General features: G+C 44.3%; 1 protein-coding gene across 1 annotated transcript in view; it reads left to right on the top strand.

Moving 5' to 3' along the window:
• The window catches only part of LOC115308697 (spectrin beta chain, non-erythrocytic 1), a 309,133-nt gene that overhangs the window by 181,415 nt on the left and 114,089 nt on the right, over positions 1-13,629 (top strand). The window contains exons 17-26 of the mRNA XM_040214208.2: positions 1,553-1,659; positions 1,769-1,855; positions 2,005-2,067; positions 4,593-4,723; positions 4,839-4,898; positions 9,021-9,147; positions 9,208-9,272; positions 11,016-11,097; positions 11,196-11,273; positions 13,165-13,292. Coding sequence (XP_040070142.1) covers positions 1,553-1,659; positions 1,769-1,855; positions 2,005-2,067; positions 4,593-4,723; positions 4,839-4,898; positions 9,021-9,147; positions 9,208-9,272; positions 11,016-11,097; positions 11,196-11,273; positions 13,165-13,292 — 928 coding nt within the window. The remainder of the gene's footprint in view (positions 1-1,552; positions 1,660-1,768; positions 1,856-2,004; positions 2,068-4,592; positions 4,724-4,838; positions 4,899-9,020; positions 9,148-9,207; positions 9,273-11,015; positions 11,098-11,195; positions 11,274-13,164; positions 13,293-13,629) is intronic.

Raw genomic sequence — 13,629 nt, 5'->3', positions numbered from 1 at the left:
TCGACTGTGACTGTGTTATTTGAGATCTTTCTCAAATAAATTCTTTTCGGGTAACGCTGCATCGTGTGGTACGTACGAATGTTAACACTTCCTCAATTGTATGTCCGTGTCCTGTCCATCGGTAAACACGTTATTTGTGAGCGTGAAAAATGCATGCCTTTCGGCCCTCTTCTGTTGCAATTTATTTTTGACAGCAAAGCCCTTTGTCGTTTCACATGCGGCGAATCCCGCGGTGCCGTCAAAACTTATCGCAAGAAAAAAACAAATAACTAGAACTATTCATTCCTGTCGCATTCGTTCTGTCGCGCGTGTACCCAACAAAAATAGTTTAGATTTTTTTTTTTACTTTTTTTGTTTTATTAAATGTGGCAGAATGCTTTCTCAATGTCCTCGGGAAAATACATGTACCATGAAACACAAAATATAGCGGGAAAAGTCGAGAATTTAGCCGCCAGCAGCGTTTGAAACTGCACCTACGCAGGCTGCGCCTATAGAAATCACAGTCCACTCGGTTAGGGTTAGGAGGGACGCCGGTGAGAGTCTAGCCTCAAACTCAGTGACTGGGCTCACAAGCGGTTTGTTGCCCCTGGGGTCGAGTGTTTTTTGGAAAGGTGTATAGGAAATCATGCACAAACACAGTGTTAAAAAAAAAAAAGTCGCCCCTTTGCCGTATTAGCGTGGCAAAGGCAGTGGTAACACAAAATGCAATGTGTGTTACCTCTGCAAGTGCTGGGTGGTTGTCTTACTTTTGGCTGCCATTTTCTGTGGTTGCACACTGAATGCGACTTTCGTGGAGCCTGTTGAAGCGCGAGACGCAGTAGACGGAGTGTGCGGAAAACAGAACAGTTGGAATGTGGCAGTGCTGAGCAAAGCCCTGGCTCCAGTTTGTGGTAAACGAGAACCAAACGTTCGGAACTACCTCAATCTATTGCGGCAAAGGAGTGTGCTTTGTTTTCTCTGCTTTTCTGTCGCTCTCCCTAGCACTCTTTCTCCGGGGAAACCCAGAGTGCGCTCGTTTTACGGAGTAGGGCGCCGCTGTACGTCTGAACACGTGATGTTTTACCCCCGCCGGGAGCAACGCAGAGGCACTCGAGGAAGGGGTTTGGCTGGCACTGTAGTCCAATCAATGAGGAGACGGTCAGTCCGTCAGCGTTCGACTGACTTTCGGCCTATCAACTTTTGTAACTGGCACCTAACGGAGTATGGTTAGGTACCAGCCACGTAACATGCGCTGCATTCAAAGAAAATGACAATCGAGAGTCAGCGCCACATTTGCCTGTCTTCCTCTTGTCCCTGTCTTTTTTTTTTAGCGTTTTCTTATTTATTTTCATCATGCACCGATTCGCCCAACTACTCGCCCCATACCACCTATCTCTCGCTGTCACACTCTGCCGGTTTTTAGAGTGTTTGGGAGACCGCAATGGAGCGCGAATATCCTAACCTCGAATCAGGACACTGCCAAGCTTCTTCTCTCGAAACGCCGGTTGGACAACCCGTAGTCGACTTGGTTCGGCCTCCCTTGAACCGTGGCAAACTTTTCTCTTATTTGCAGAGAAAGTGACGATGACAGCGAGCACTACCCCGAAGGACGGAAGAGGTGTGCAGCAGCGGCAGGCCTCCATCGACGCTTCTTACCAGAACTTGCTACAGATGTCAAAGGTCTGCACGCTTACCTGCTCGCGACTCTGCCGCGAATTTGTCTGTTTGCGTGGGCGTTAGGAAATGCGGAGACATTCTTTAATTGCGATCTTCTCCGCCGAATGTTCAGGAGCGAAGAAGTTACCTGGAGGACGCCATTTGCCTGTTCGGGTTCTTCAGGGAATGCAGCGACTTCGAAGCGTGGATGGTCGACAAGGTATCACAGCTCTCGTTGTCTCTCGAGTGACGGTTGCCTGCAGTGATTCGATTGAACAAAAAACGGCTACATTTTAAGCTTTTCTTGTTTGCAAGTCATTCTCAGCCGAGCGTTTGTGGTTTTATTCTGTAACATCCGGATATGTGCAGGAGAAACTTCTCACCGTCGAAGATCCAGCCGAGAACGTCGAAGTGCGCAAAAAGAAGTTCGAGGTAAGTGTAATTTTGTCAAACTTATTAGCTTGAAAGCTGCTTTTTTTTTCTTAAACACGGTGCTTAAAGATCGACTTACAAGATAATTTACTGCAGGGTGGGAAAATACTTCTTGCCACTTGTTTTCTTCTCTCCCACTGGTATCTGGGCGAAGGGGGAAACCTTTTGCTCGGGAGCTTAGCCCGGCTTATCCAGCCCCAAGATTCAGCAACAAGAGGAGTACCCGCCTCCCCCCGCAACAAGATAGCGGGGGGAGAGGAGAAAACAAGAAGGGTGGCAAGGGAAATTTTTTTGCCTTGCAGAAAACCTTTTTGTAGGTTGGGCTTTAACCTTAACTTGCTTGTATTGTTTGTAAAAGCTTTCTCACAATAAGTGACTATCGGTAGTGCAGAAAAGTTTCCTCAAGGACCAGTTCAGCCAAGAAAAGGCTCTATTATTTTGTTTATTAACTGAAAAGTTTACACTGCCCAACTTTGTATAAAATCTTTTACGAAAGATTAGCAATATGTAGAAAAGTAGGAGCAGGAATTGCATTTTTATGCTTCCTTTTTACATGGAAGAATCTGGATTTCTAGATTAATTGCACAAATGATCATATTCAGAGGGTGATTTGGATTTAAATGTTTTCTATTTTTGGTTGAAATTTTGGTGACATGATCAGAATTCTGTACAAGTGTGTTTATTATTTTGCTAAAAAAAAAAGATTATAATGCAAAGGTGCAAGCGAGCTGAACAAGAATGACGAAAATAATCCCTGGAGAAGGGGAACAAGAGGGACAAAGGACAAACACAAATCTCGAAACACAGCTAGGTGACTGGTGCATGGCCGAAAAAATCCACCTGGTCCGGGTATCGAATCCGGGACCTCTCCATTACAGGTGGAGTGCTCTGCCAACTGAGCTAACCAGGGGTTAGACGTCAGTAGAGCAAACGGGTCGCGCACCAGTCACCTAGCCGTGTTTGGGGATTTGTGTTTGTCCTTTGTCCCTCTTGTTCCCCTTTTCCGGGGATTATATTCATCATTCTTGTCCAGCTCGCTTGCACCTTTGCATTGAATTACATTATAACCATAACCTTAAATTGCAAGCTTCACCCTTGTTGGTGTTAGATTGGTGGCAACTGATAAAACCCGTTTGCTCTATTGACGTCTAACCCCTGGTTAGCTCAGTTGGTAGAGCGCTCCACCTGTAATAAAGACCAGGCGGATTTTTTCGGTCGTGCACCAGTCAGCTAGCTGTGTTTGGTGATTTGTGTTTGTCCTTTGTCCCTCTTGTTCTCCCTCTCCAGAAAAACAAAGCTTTTTATTTACACAATTTCGGTCATTTTTATTTTAATTTAAATAAAATTATGATATCTTCCAGTTTCATGTATTAAGCATGTATATTAAGCTTATTATTGCCATTTTACTTTTAAAGAAAATTGCAGCTTCATGGCAGACACCTCTTCCACACTTTTTCTCAATAAATTCATTAAAAACATTTTTAAATTTTTACTTTTTGTACAAATAACAAAAATCAAACCTCTTAAAAGAGGCTGCTGAAGGAGAAACCTCCTACCTCTTTCTCTTTACTGGAGTTGCAACTAAGGTACTATTGCAGACAACATGAGCTGAAACAGTCCTTGGCGCTTCTTTGGCCTAGCTTTTTGAGAGAGCTGTGATTTGCATCGGAAGTTGGAGTCCCATCCTTCGGACTGAATTACAAATTGAGAGATATAGAGGGGATTGCAGACGCAGAAAAAGGTCGGACCGGGTGTTTCAGTTTATGGGTAAAAAATATTTAAATAAATATTCTGAGGAAACAAAATTTGGAAATACTATGATTGTAAACAACCTGGACATGCGACTTAGAAGGACTGTAGCTAATTAAATGTGAATTTTCTGACGGCTACGAAGGATGTATATTCTGTCACTTGTAAAACAAGAAAACAATATTTTAAAGCGTACAGGCAACATGTTGCAGAGATTTCGAGGCCGTCAGCGACTATCGCCTCTATGGAAAAGCCCTTCTCTCCTCTCTTGGCGAGAAGTCAGGGAAGTCGGGTCTTCCCTTTGGTCGCGCTGCGCAAGGTGGGAAAAGAGGGGAGCCCCAGAGTCCCGGCTGTAACTGCGTGGCGAAAGAAGGGCCTTCCTTTCGTCTACATGAAACACTTGTTTCCAAAGATTACTTGCGTTATACAAAATCCCACTTTGGCAGCATCCAGTTGCTACGCGTGATGTTGCATGGTTTTAGAAACCTCCACTGCGCTTACCCACTTACTTTACGGGTCGCCGAGTGCTTGTGGCAATTGCGAGTGGCATCCATGATGCCAACCACAACAACAATGAGGACTAACTACATTGCGCCTCCGTCCTCAGGTACAAGACAACACCATTTTGCCCGCATTGCGCAACCTTCCTACAGCTATCACTTTTACTACTTCGCACATTGTGGGCAAAAAATATGGCTTCTTTTTTCTCGTAATTTGTACTTTTCAAGGTTAGTAGTGTCTTTCCTTTAGAGCTGTGCGGAACTTTCCCTTTGCAGAACTTTGTGACGGATCTTTCTGCAAGCAAGGTTAGGCTGGACGAGATTGATCGTAAGGTGGGAGAGTTTGTGGAGAACAAGCACAGTCAGCTGGATGCGATCCGTACTCGAAGCAGACAGATCCATGGACGGTGAGTTTGGCGCTTGCAGTCGGACTCTGCTCTTTACTCAATCACATTAACTCGAGCGTGCAGTGAAGCGTCATTTTACTTACATGTGTCTCACTCTTTCTCTCTGCATTTCCAGATGGGATAGGCTTAACCAACTCAAGCAACAGAAAGAGAGGAGCTTGGAAGGGGCTACCAGGTTGGTGCTTGCCTAATGCCAGTTCACTTTAGATTGTTTCTGAGCTCATAGTATTTAGAGTGGAATCTCATAAGAGGGATGTTGCGGAGAGATTTCGCCTCCACACGGAAAGGCCCCGGGTGGTCAAAATGAATCGTCAGTCATACACTGGGGCGTGCCAGATGCCCTCTATTGGTTTGGCACGTGAAACTAGCTTCCAAGTTGATTTTTGATTGATTTTTTAAATGGAACTTTTAGGGTCCAGGCAAGATTGCTCCACTTGGTAGAAGTTTGCTTTATCATACGTTCAACTATCCAAGAAGGTTGGAAAACGCTCTGCTTTGAAAGCATGGGAAACCATGACTGTGTTTTGGCAAAGGTTTCGCTTACCCAGACAGTTCTATTAGTGCGAGTTTCTCCTCGGGAGTTTTTGCTCGGTAAATATTTGGAAATGTTTCAGGCCATTATAATTTTTGTGCAAATTCTCAATCTGTGAGCAACCCATTAGAATGGGGTTCATATTATTGCAGTCAGGTTTGGGTGATAATGGTAAAAATAAGTGGCTATTTAGATGCCACTTATAGCTTCTGATTTCAGTATATTCAGGGTTGATTTCGGTACATTCAGGGTTTTCAGTGAGCCTAAATTACTATAAAAATCTTAGGATATTATTTCTTAAAAATGAACTCAATATTATCGAGCTAAACAGCAGTAATAATTGACAATATGCACAAAAGACATGCTAGTCGTTGGTGAGCTTATTTAATGGACAAAATGTATCATGCTTGCTTTGCCAATGAATATGTTGTGGCAAACTTTTGCGACTTCTTATAGATGTAAATTTTTTCATGGCTCTTTTGGACAAACAAATATATTTACCATAAAATAGCAGGGGAGTGCCCATACCACTTTCACTGAAAACTATAGGTTAATCAAGACATGGGTGCATGTCCAATCAAACCAAGCGTATAATTTGCAGAATTCTCAAGTTCGAAAAATGTTGATAGTGGGTGTTTGAATAAAGTGGGCGCTTCTGCAATATTTTACAATATAGGTAACTTTTACTGACATACTCTGAACCAGCGAGCATGAAACCGTTTTGTTCTTAGCCCGAGACTGAGGCAGGAAAAGAGGAAAGTTTCGAAGTAGAAGAAAAATGAACAGTCGAAGACACGTCTCTAACACAGCTAAAGGCAAGTTTATTTGGTCACCTTCTTATATACACTCCACAAACTTCACCACAGAACCTTCCCGATCTCGAAAGCCAAAAGATAACAAAGGTCTCACATCTTTCCACCACAATTGTCAAACGACCTTGACGTTTTCCACAAAGCAATGAACATTGCTTTGTGGAAAACGTCCATTGCTTGTTCATTGCTTTGTGGAAAACGTCAAGGTCGTTTGACAATTGTGGTGGAAAGATGTGAGACCTTTGTTATCTTTTGGCTTTCGAGATCGGGAAGGTTCTGTGGTGAAGTTTGTGGAGTGTATATAAGAAGGTGACCAAATAAACTTGTCTCTAGCTGTGTTAGAGACGTGTCTTTGACTGTTCATTTTTTTCCTTCTACTTCGAAACTTTTTTCTTTTCCTGCCGCAGTCTCGGGCTAAGAACAAAATGGTTAACATCCACCAGCTCGCCTGCGCAATCACTACATTATCATGAAACCGTGTTTGAGAACTCGCTTTGTATAGTTTTGCAAAAACATCTGGGCATCAGTTAAAGCTTTTTACTCAATTATTTGCTACATATTAATTAATTAGTTGAGGCATCAAACTACAAATTTTGTTTGTAAGATTACTCGCTATGTAATCAATGGCAGAATGCATAGCCTGATTTGAAACTTGGCACTGCCCACAAAAAGGACACGGTCAAGCAGTTTTAAAAATGAAATATTTTTACATTCGTATTTCAACCATGTTACCACTCTGGATGACAATGGTAGGGAATACTAAAATGTTCTACCATTAAATACAGCGGTGCTGCCTCTTAAAGTGGATGAATCCGCAACAATGCGAGCTTCTGCACACGGTGTAACATCCGGCGAATGAGTGTAAATTTCTCTAGAACCGTCCTCCCGTCTTTTTCTAAGAGTTCATCCCCTTTCTTGTTCACTTATTCATTTAATGACGGTTCCTTCCTGCAAGGAGTATTTGAATGGAAGTACCTTGGACTTCACTTCTCCCACAGTATGTCTTGGTCTAAACACATTCCCCTAAATGGTTAAAAAAATGTATCATGATTAATGCCTTAATTGACTAATTGAAATTGGTTAATTGATCAATTGCCCAGCCCTAGTAGATACATATACCGAGTGTGTTGTGCAAATATTAATTTTTTCCGACGGCACCATAGCTTCAAATAATGTGCCTTTTGATGTTCATCTTGCATCGCAACAGTGACCCTTTAAAAGTGTCGGCAAATGATGGTCATAATGGGCCAATGCTTGGCGTTCGTTTCTGGTTCGTCTTAGAGAGAGAAGTGTAGCGCAAGTCGCACACGTGCTTGCAGCGCGGCCACATCGCTGTGTTTGTACTGTTGTAGCCGCACAAAGCGTCGACGCTCCTTTAGATAGTCCATGTCACAATGAGATTGCAGCATGCGTCAAGATATGTAGCAACTGGCCCATCTTGGCAAAGGACGTAAGTGTGCACTTGCAAAAGGTGCCGAAAAATTTGGCTGCGCGATTGACATGGAGCCAAATTTCCGATAAAGGCTTCTCTTGGAATCTTGGCACATCCAACAGATGCCAGGAAACATGAACAGATCCCTAGGTGCCTTACCGTCTGCATATGCAAAAGGTCTATGTCACGTTAAAAGAACAGTGACTAAAACACCGCCTAGTCAAAAAGAGGATACAATGTTTCCTTATTTACGAAGACAAAGAGGTTGAAGCTGCAACTGCCCCGTACGATCTATGCCCACCCCCGAAAAAGGAGCCAAGTAGGCTTCGAAACGTCGATTACTTTTTTTTACGGTTTTGTGGTTGGAGAATTCTCTTTTAATTTAGTAGTTTAAAAATTAAGAAATTATGATTATAATCTTGTTGGAATATAATTTTATTCATTGGTAAGGAGAATGTTAAGATGCAACCATGTTTTCAAGTGAGATTGAGGGTGTTATAAATCTGCTAAAGCACTAGATTTGGCTGTATGAAAGTTTAGCGATGCCTGGGACCTCTAGGCATCCCGGTTTCTCTACAAAAGTATTGTCATCTATTGGCTACTCTCCATATCACTTCAGGGCCCAAATTCGTCCACCAGTTGCTCAAGGGGGGAATCGGTGACCAAGTGTGTTAGCGTACACCAGCTCGGAGCACGGGGAGTGAAAGCTCGCACTGCAGAGGGCTTCAATTTGTACCCCTGCCCGATCTGGATGAGCACTGTACCGGTGTGGGGTTATATATCAGTACTGCATGATGCACTTTAAAGACCCCAGGCTAGCGGTTGTACTGCACTGGCTAAATTGCTCATCTAAGGTGTAAACCAGCGTCGCCACATCTCAAATGCAGACCGGTCTTGCGGTTTGGCTTTTGGGCGTGGCGACGTGGAATTACGCCGTGGATGAGAAATTCAATGCAAGCATTAAATTCACTTTTTTTTCAAGTGAGCCCAAGTTTCTTGCACAGCCTATTCCATTTTTGACTAAAACGTTTTGCCCAAAATTCCCCTCAAACTTAGACTCCGCTTTTTGTGGTTGCCTAGTATTGGTGACAACAGCAGGTAGCCATCCCCAAACTTGCCCGTAATGGACCTTTTCCCAGTAAGCTTCCGCACATGCGTACACCCCCTCTACTGGCCTTGCTTCCCACTGTCAGCATTTTTGCGGGGCAAAGTTCCGGTCGACCAACATATTACCTATCGTAGCGCGTATTTCATCCTTTTTGGCCATTTTTGTTCGAGTGTACGCTAGTATGGGTCACAAAAGGCAACGACGATCAATACAACAGCACGATGCCAGTGTGTTTTGATGGGCGCAGGCAAGTTGGGCTGCCCTTCGTTCGTAGTTCAAAGACAACTCCTCAGACGGCGCTCGTTACTGGTAAAGGGTCCATTACACCTCGTGTATTTTGGAAGGGTGCTTCTTCGGTATTTTTGCGACGGACCGGAGCAGTATGTGCATGTGGGAACATAACTTCTCTGCAGCGTGGAACTCTTCCACCGCACTTGCGACGATGCTCGAGACTGGATGTCGGAGAAGATGCAGAAAATTGACACGGACGAAGTGGGCCGCGACATGAAGACCGTGCAGGCGTTGCAGAGGAGGCACGAGGTACGCTGGCACGGCTGGGATTGTCCTCTGGTGGCTAAAGAGTGCTCTGTTTCCTCGCAGAATCTCGAAAGAGAATTGGCGCCCCTCGAGGAGAAGTTCAACAGAGTTAACCTCCTGGCTGATTCGTAAGTTGAAGCCATAGTACCGGCGTCAATTCTTGCTTCTTTGAGTTGTCCGTTAGCCACTGAATGTGTTAAGAGCGTCGGGTTATACGACATTCGTTGAGGGCCAGAAATGAAGCCGAGTCTTAATGGTTGCCTATATCGCCGCATTAATGAAGTTGTTTTAGGTGTTGGGATGTATTTAAAGAGGTTAGGACATGAAAATTAAATGGGTAGATTATTCTTGAAATGGAATGCTCATAGACTGCTTAGTATAAACGCCCATGTTTTGTTATTTTTAGAGCTCTGGTAATTGCAATTATCATTTTATGAGTGTTGATAATTTTTTTCTGGTGACGAGGCAACACTCCTTAAGGGGGTACGGAAACCAAATTCTGGAGCTCAGCTCTTTGCTTAAGCATCAAGTGGGTTAAAGTAGAACTTCACAAACACCAATATTTCGTAGGATAACACGAGAAAACATATTTTAAACTGAATGGAACGATAAACAAAAACCACCTTGTGGATGTCTGTGAAGCTTCGATGAAATGTTTTGACGACGACAGGTTAGCAAGAGCAGTGCCACAATGGGAAGTACGCTCACTCATAGAGATTGCTTAGGCCTGAACGTAGTACAGAGGTGCTTTGGTGAAGAAAGTAACAGCAGAGTTGGTTCCTATTTGTTTTAGTATGTTTTAGCACTGTTTTATCTCAGGAAGTTGCTTTGTTTTGTAAATATTTAGAGACTGTCTGTGCACCTAAGAGAACCTACAGTTCACTTGTCTAAGAATTGTAATAAAGAAAGCTTTGCTCCTCGTGGAGCAATACTCATTTCCTCCTGTATGTGCTGAATTGAAATATGGGCATTAAAGGCCGACATATAGAATTCTCTTCCGCGATGGTGAAAATCCTTTCCCAATGTTCTTCTCTCCTTTCTCCTTCACAGTCTTTCCTTCTTTCTCTGAGCTACTCTTTACAGAAGGGAAGGGGTGTTCCGTTTTTAGTGGAAAGAAGCGATTTATTTATTTATTTATTCAAAATAGTACCCCTAAAGGCCCCTCTGTATTTAAGTATTTAGCTAGGTATTTAGGAGGGCCTTTGGGGGGGGGGGGGGGGGTCGTGCAAATGCATCGTACTACACACAAAAAAAAAAACACAAGCATTCAAAGGCAATATAAAAACAAGGAATAAAATCGAATGCTAAGTATTAGTATAACTGCGCACGAGTTCTTGGAAGTTATCTAGTTCAGTTGCAACTTGAGCCGGTAGGTTGTTCAAATCAGTTATGGTTCGTGGTATGAATAATCGTGCATAACTAGATGAGTGGCATGTGAAGTACATTACTTTGTATGAATAATCACGACGTGAAAAGATAATGGGGGGTGTTTGAAAAAAATTGTCGTGAAGCGATGCATGGTGATTGAGCTTGTGTCATAATGACAGACGGGCATGTTTATGGCGGCATGATAGGTCTTGCAACTCAGCTTGATTTTTTAATGCGGTGACACTGAAAAATGGAGAGTAGTCGGAAGAAATGAGACGAGCAGCACGGTTTCATGGGCAGTTTTCTTTTTCCTGGCTGCTTGTTGGGCTTCAAGATCACTGGGTTATTTTATCGAAACATACACATTTCAAATACAAAAAAAAGTTTTTTTTTTTTTTTATTTCATCCCAGTCCTATAAGAACTACTTTGAGCAGTGTTACTTCTCGATGGTGCAACGGGTATAGACAGAGACTGGCGCTCAGGTTCCCGCTGCCTCTTCCAGAGTGAAAGCCTCTTACCCAGCTGAACGCTCAAATGTTGCGAAGAGGCAAGCAGAGCTCCAAAGTATCTGGGACCAAGTCAAGGTGAGGAATGCTCGGCAGAGGCTTCCTCGTAACGCCTGCTGCTGCTCAATGCTGATTTGGCTGTGTCGTATTAACGTGTCTCGCACATTTTTCACCAGGAACGTGCAGCTGAGCGTCGGTCTAGGCTGGAGGATTCCATGGGTCTTCAGATTCTCGCCAACAGTGCCAAGAGTTTGGTGAGTCCGTCTCCTCTTTTGGATCCTGCGACACTTTTTTTAACTGCTGTAATTTAGGCATGCAAACTTTTGCATTTGATCAACCTAGCACCACTATAAGTAAATGTAATTTTTTTTGCACGCTGTACAATCTTTAATAAATGAAGCTCACACTCTTAAGGCCCGTTCACACTCTTGCAACCGTGTACGACCGAGAGAGACGAAATTTGTTAAAACTTCTTAAAATTTCTTAGGATGAGGGAACACACTGACACTTTGGCACCATCTCGGCGGTGACCCTGGAACTGCATTTCATAAGAGCGAAGCTTTCGCAGGATTTCACAGGTCAAATATGCGTAACACCTATAAGAAAGGCTCGTTTAAAATGTTGACAAAAGTTTTTCGAGCAAAGGAAGAAAGGATAATGCGTGAGAGAAATAGAAAATATGCCGGACCTCCAAGTTTACACTGCTATTCAATAGATGGCGCCAATGTGTCCTCTGGTTGTAAGAGGTTTTAAGGAACCCATTTTTTATAGGTTGCAAGAGTGTGAACGGGCCTTTACTCTACCACAGAGCCAATGTAGACCAATCATTGCCACTTCCGAAAGAAGGGCAATGAAGGATGAAACACCGGTAGCATTGGGGCTTAAATTTTTATCTTTCCAGGGATTCTTGGGTCAGGACATAATGGACCCAAGGATCTCCCATGAATGGCAGTGATTGGCTCTTTGCCAATCACTGCTGTTTGACTGGCCATCATACTTTTACTGATTTTGGAGCACCGGGCAGGTCACAGTGCCTCTACTCGGTAGCAGGGAAATTTTTAAGTGCCCTGGTACATGCGCTGACCTTGGGCTAATTTGGACAAACCATTGCCACGGGATGGCACCACAGCCGCACCGGCTGCGAATACTGCCCAGGCAAAAATCAGCCCACTTCCAGCTGGATTATGAAACTGGTCCCAGCTGGAAATGAGGAAGTCCAGCTGGAATCCGGCTGGACTGCCTCATTTCTAGCTGGGACCAGTTCCATAATCCAGCCGGAAGCGGACTGATTTTCGCCTCGGTGGCTAGGAAACACCTTCTGCAAACTCCGACAGATGGCAAGCAGGGTGCGGGTGCGTGCTTTGGAAGCCCTCGGTAGCTCGTGCCGCCGGGTTTGGAGACCTGTGGAGGCACATGTGCTGCGGTTCTGCTCAATTCGGCCCAACGCATGCGTGTGAGCCCAACTGATGTAGGGCACCGTACGATGCCGCTCGTTGTGATGGGGAACTTCAACAATAAAGTTAGAGGCGGACACAACCGGTGGCTGCTAGAGCACATGCACTCTCGGTACGAACTGACACTGCGCATGGACACTAACAAAGCCATGTCTCGCGACGGCACCACTATAGGTATGATCTTCAGTCGCCATGTACATATGTAACATTCAAACGGCATCAAAGGTGGCATACTTCACGTCACACAGGCGACTCATTTGCACAATCTATCCACCACAGGATTAAGCACACGGTCACGGTGAAGAAATGCGCGCAATGAAATGGCTCTGTCGTTTTACGTGCATTGCACGGACGTCCTTCGTGCACACGCTAAGGGGACTGATCCACCTGCACCAGTGAGAAGAGGAGTTTTGGGAACGTTCATTCCGCAGAAAATAACTGAGAGGTTGCATTCACCATGCTTAGTTATATATAACCGTTGCACGAAATACTAGCGCATTTCTTCGAGAATCGGCGTTGCTGCAGCGGCGATTTTGGCCCTTTTTTTTTTTTTCTCTCGGTTGTATGCATTGGTGCTAAGAATGTTTATCTTTTACGAATATGTATTGGGATATTTATGCTTAACAAAGAGGTTGAGTCAGAGGCCTTGTCTCTGGATTGAAGTGGACTGAGCGTGCTTGCACCTTTGCAGCTGGCCTGGGTGAGTGAGGTGAAGGTGGCACTGAACAGCTTTGAGCCGGCCCGAGACGTCGCCACGGCTGAGAGCAACCTCAAGAAGCACCACTACCTGGGCGACGAGATCACGCGCCACGAGGACGAGTGAGTCCCCGCCGTCGCTTCAAAGGCGCAACATCCTCGCACGTGTTGCCCAAACGCGTACAATCAAGTGCCGCGTCCAGTATTCTCATGATGAGTGCAATGTTTTTCCGAAAAATATATTAGAATTTGAGGGATATGTCTATTATGCGGGATGATATTTCGAGCACATATTTTGAAACGGTGAAATGGGACGGGAAATGGCCTTTATTAACGCAGAATGTGTTTTATCGGCCGATTTCTATGGAGTTCCGTAACGTTTGGTGTCAAAGAAAACAAAAAACGGTATTCTGCAAGTAAGTTTGTTCGGAGCATGATGGCAGCACTTCTGTAGCGGCAC

Source organism: Ixodes scapularis, unplaced genomic scaffold (genome assembly GCF_016920785.2).
Source record: "Ixodes scapularis isolate PalLabHiFi unplaced genomic scaffold, ASM1692078v2 ptg000324l_1___fragment_1__unscaffolded, whole genome shotgun sequence".
NCBI classification, from domain to species: Eukaryota; Metazoa; Arthropoda; class Arachnida; order Ixodida; family Ixodidae; genus Ixodes; species Ixodes scapularis.
The sequence above is the reverse complement of the archived record's forward strand: the minus strand, read 5'-3'. Positions and strand labels throughout refer to the sequence as shown.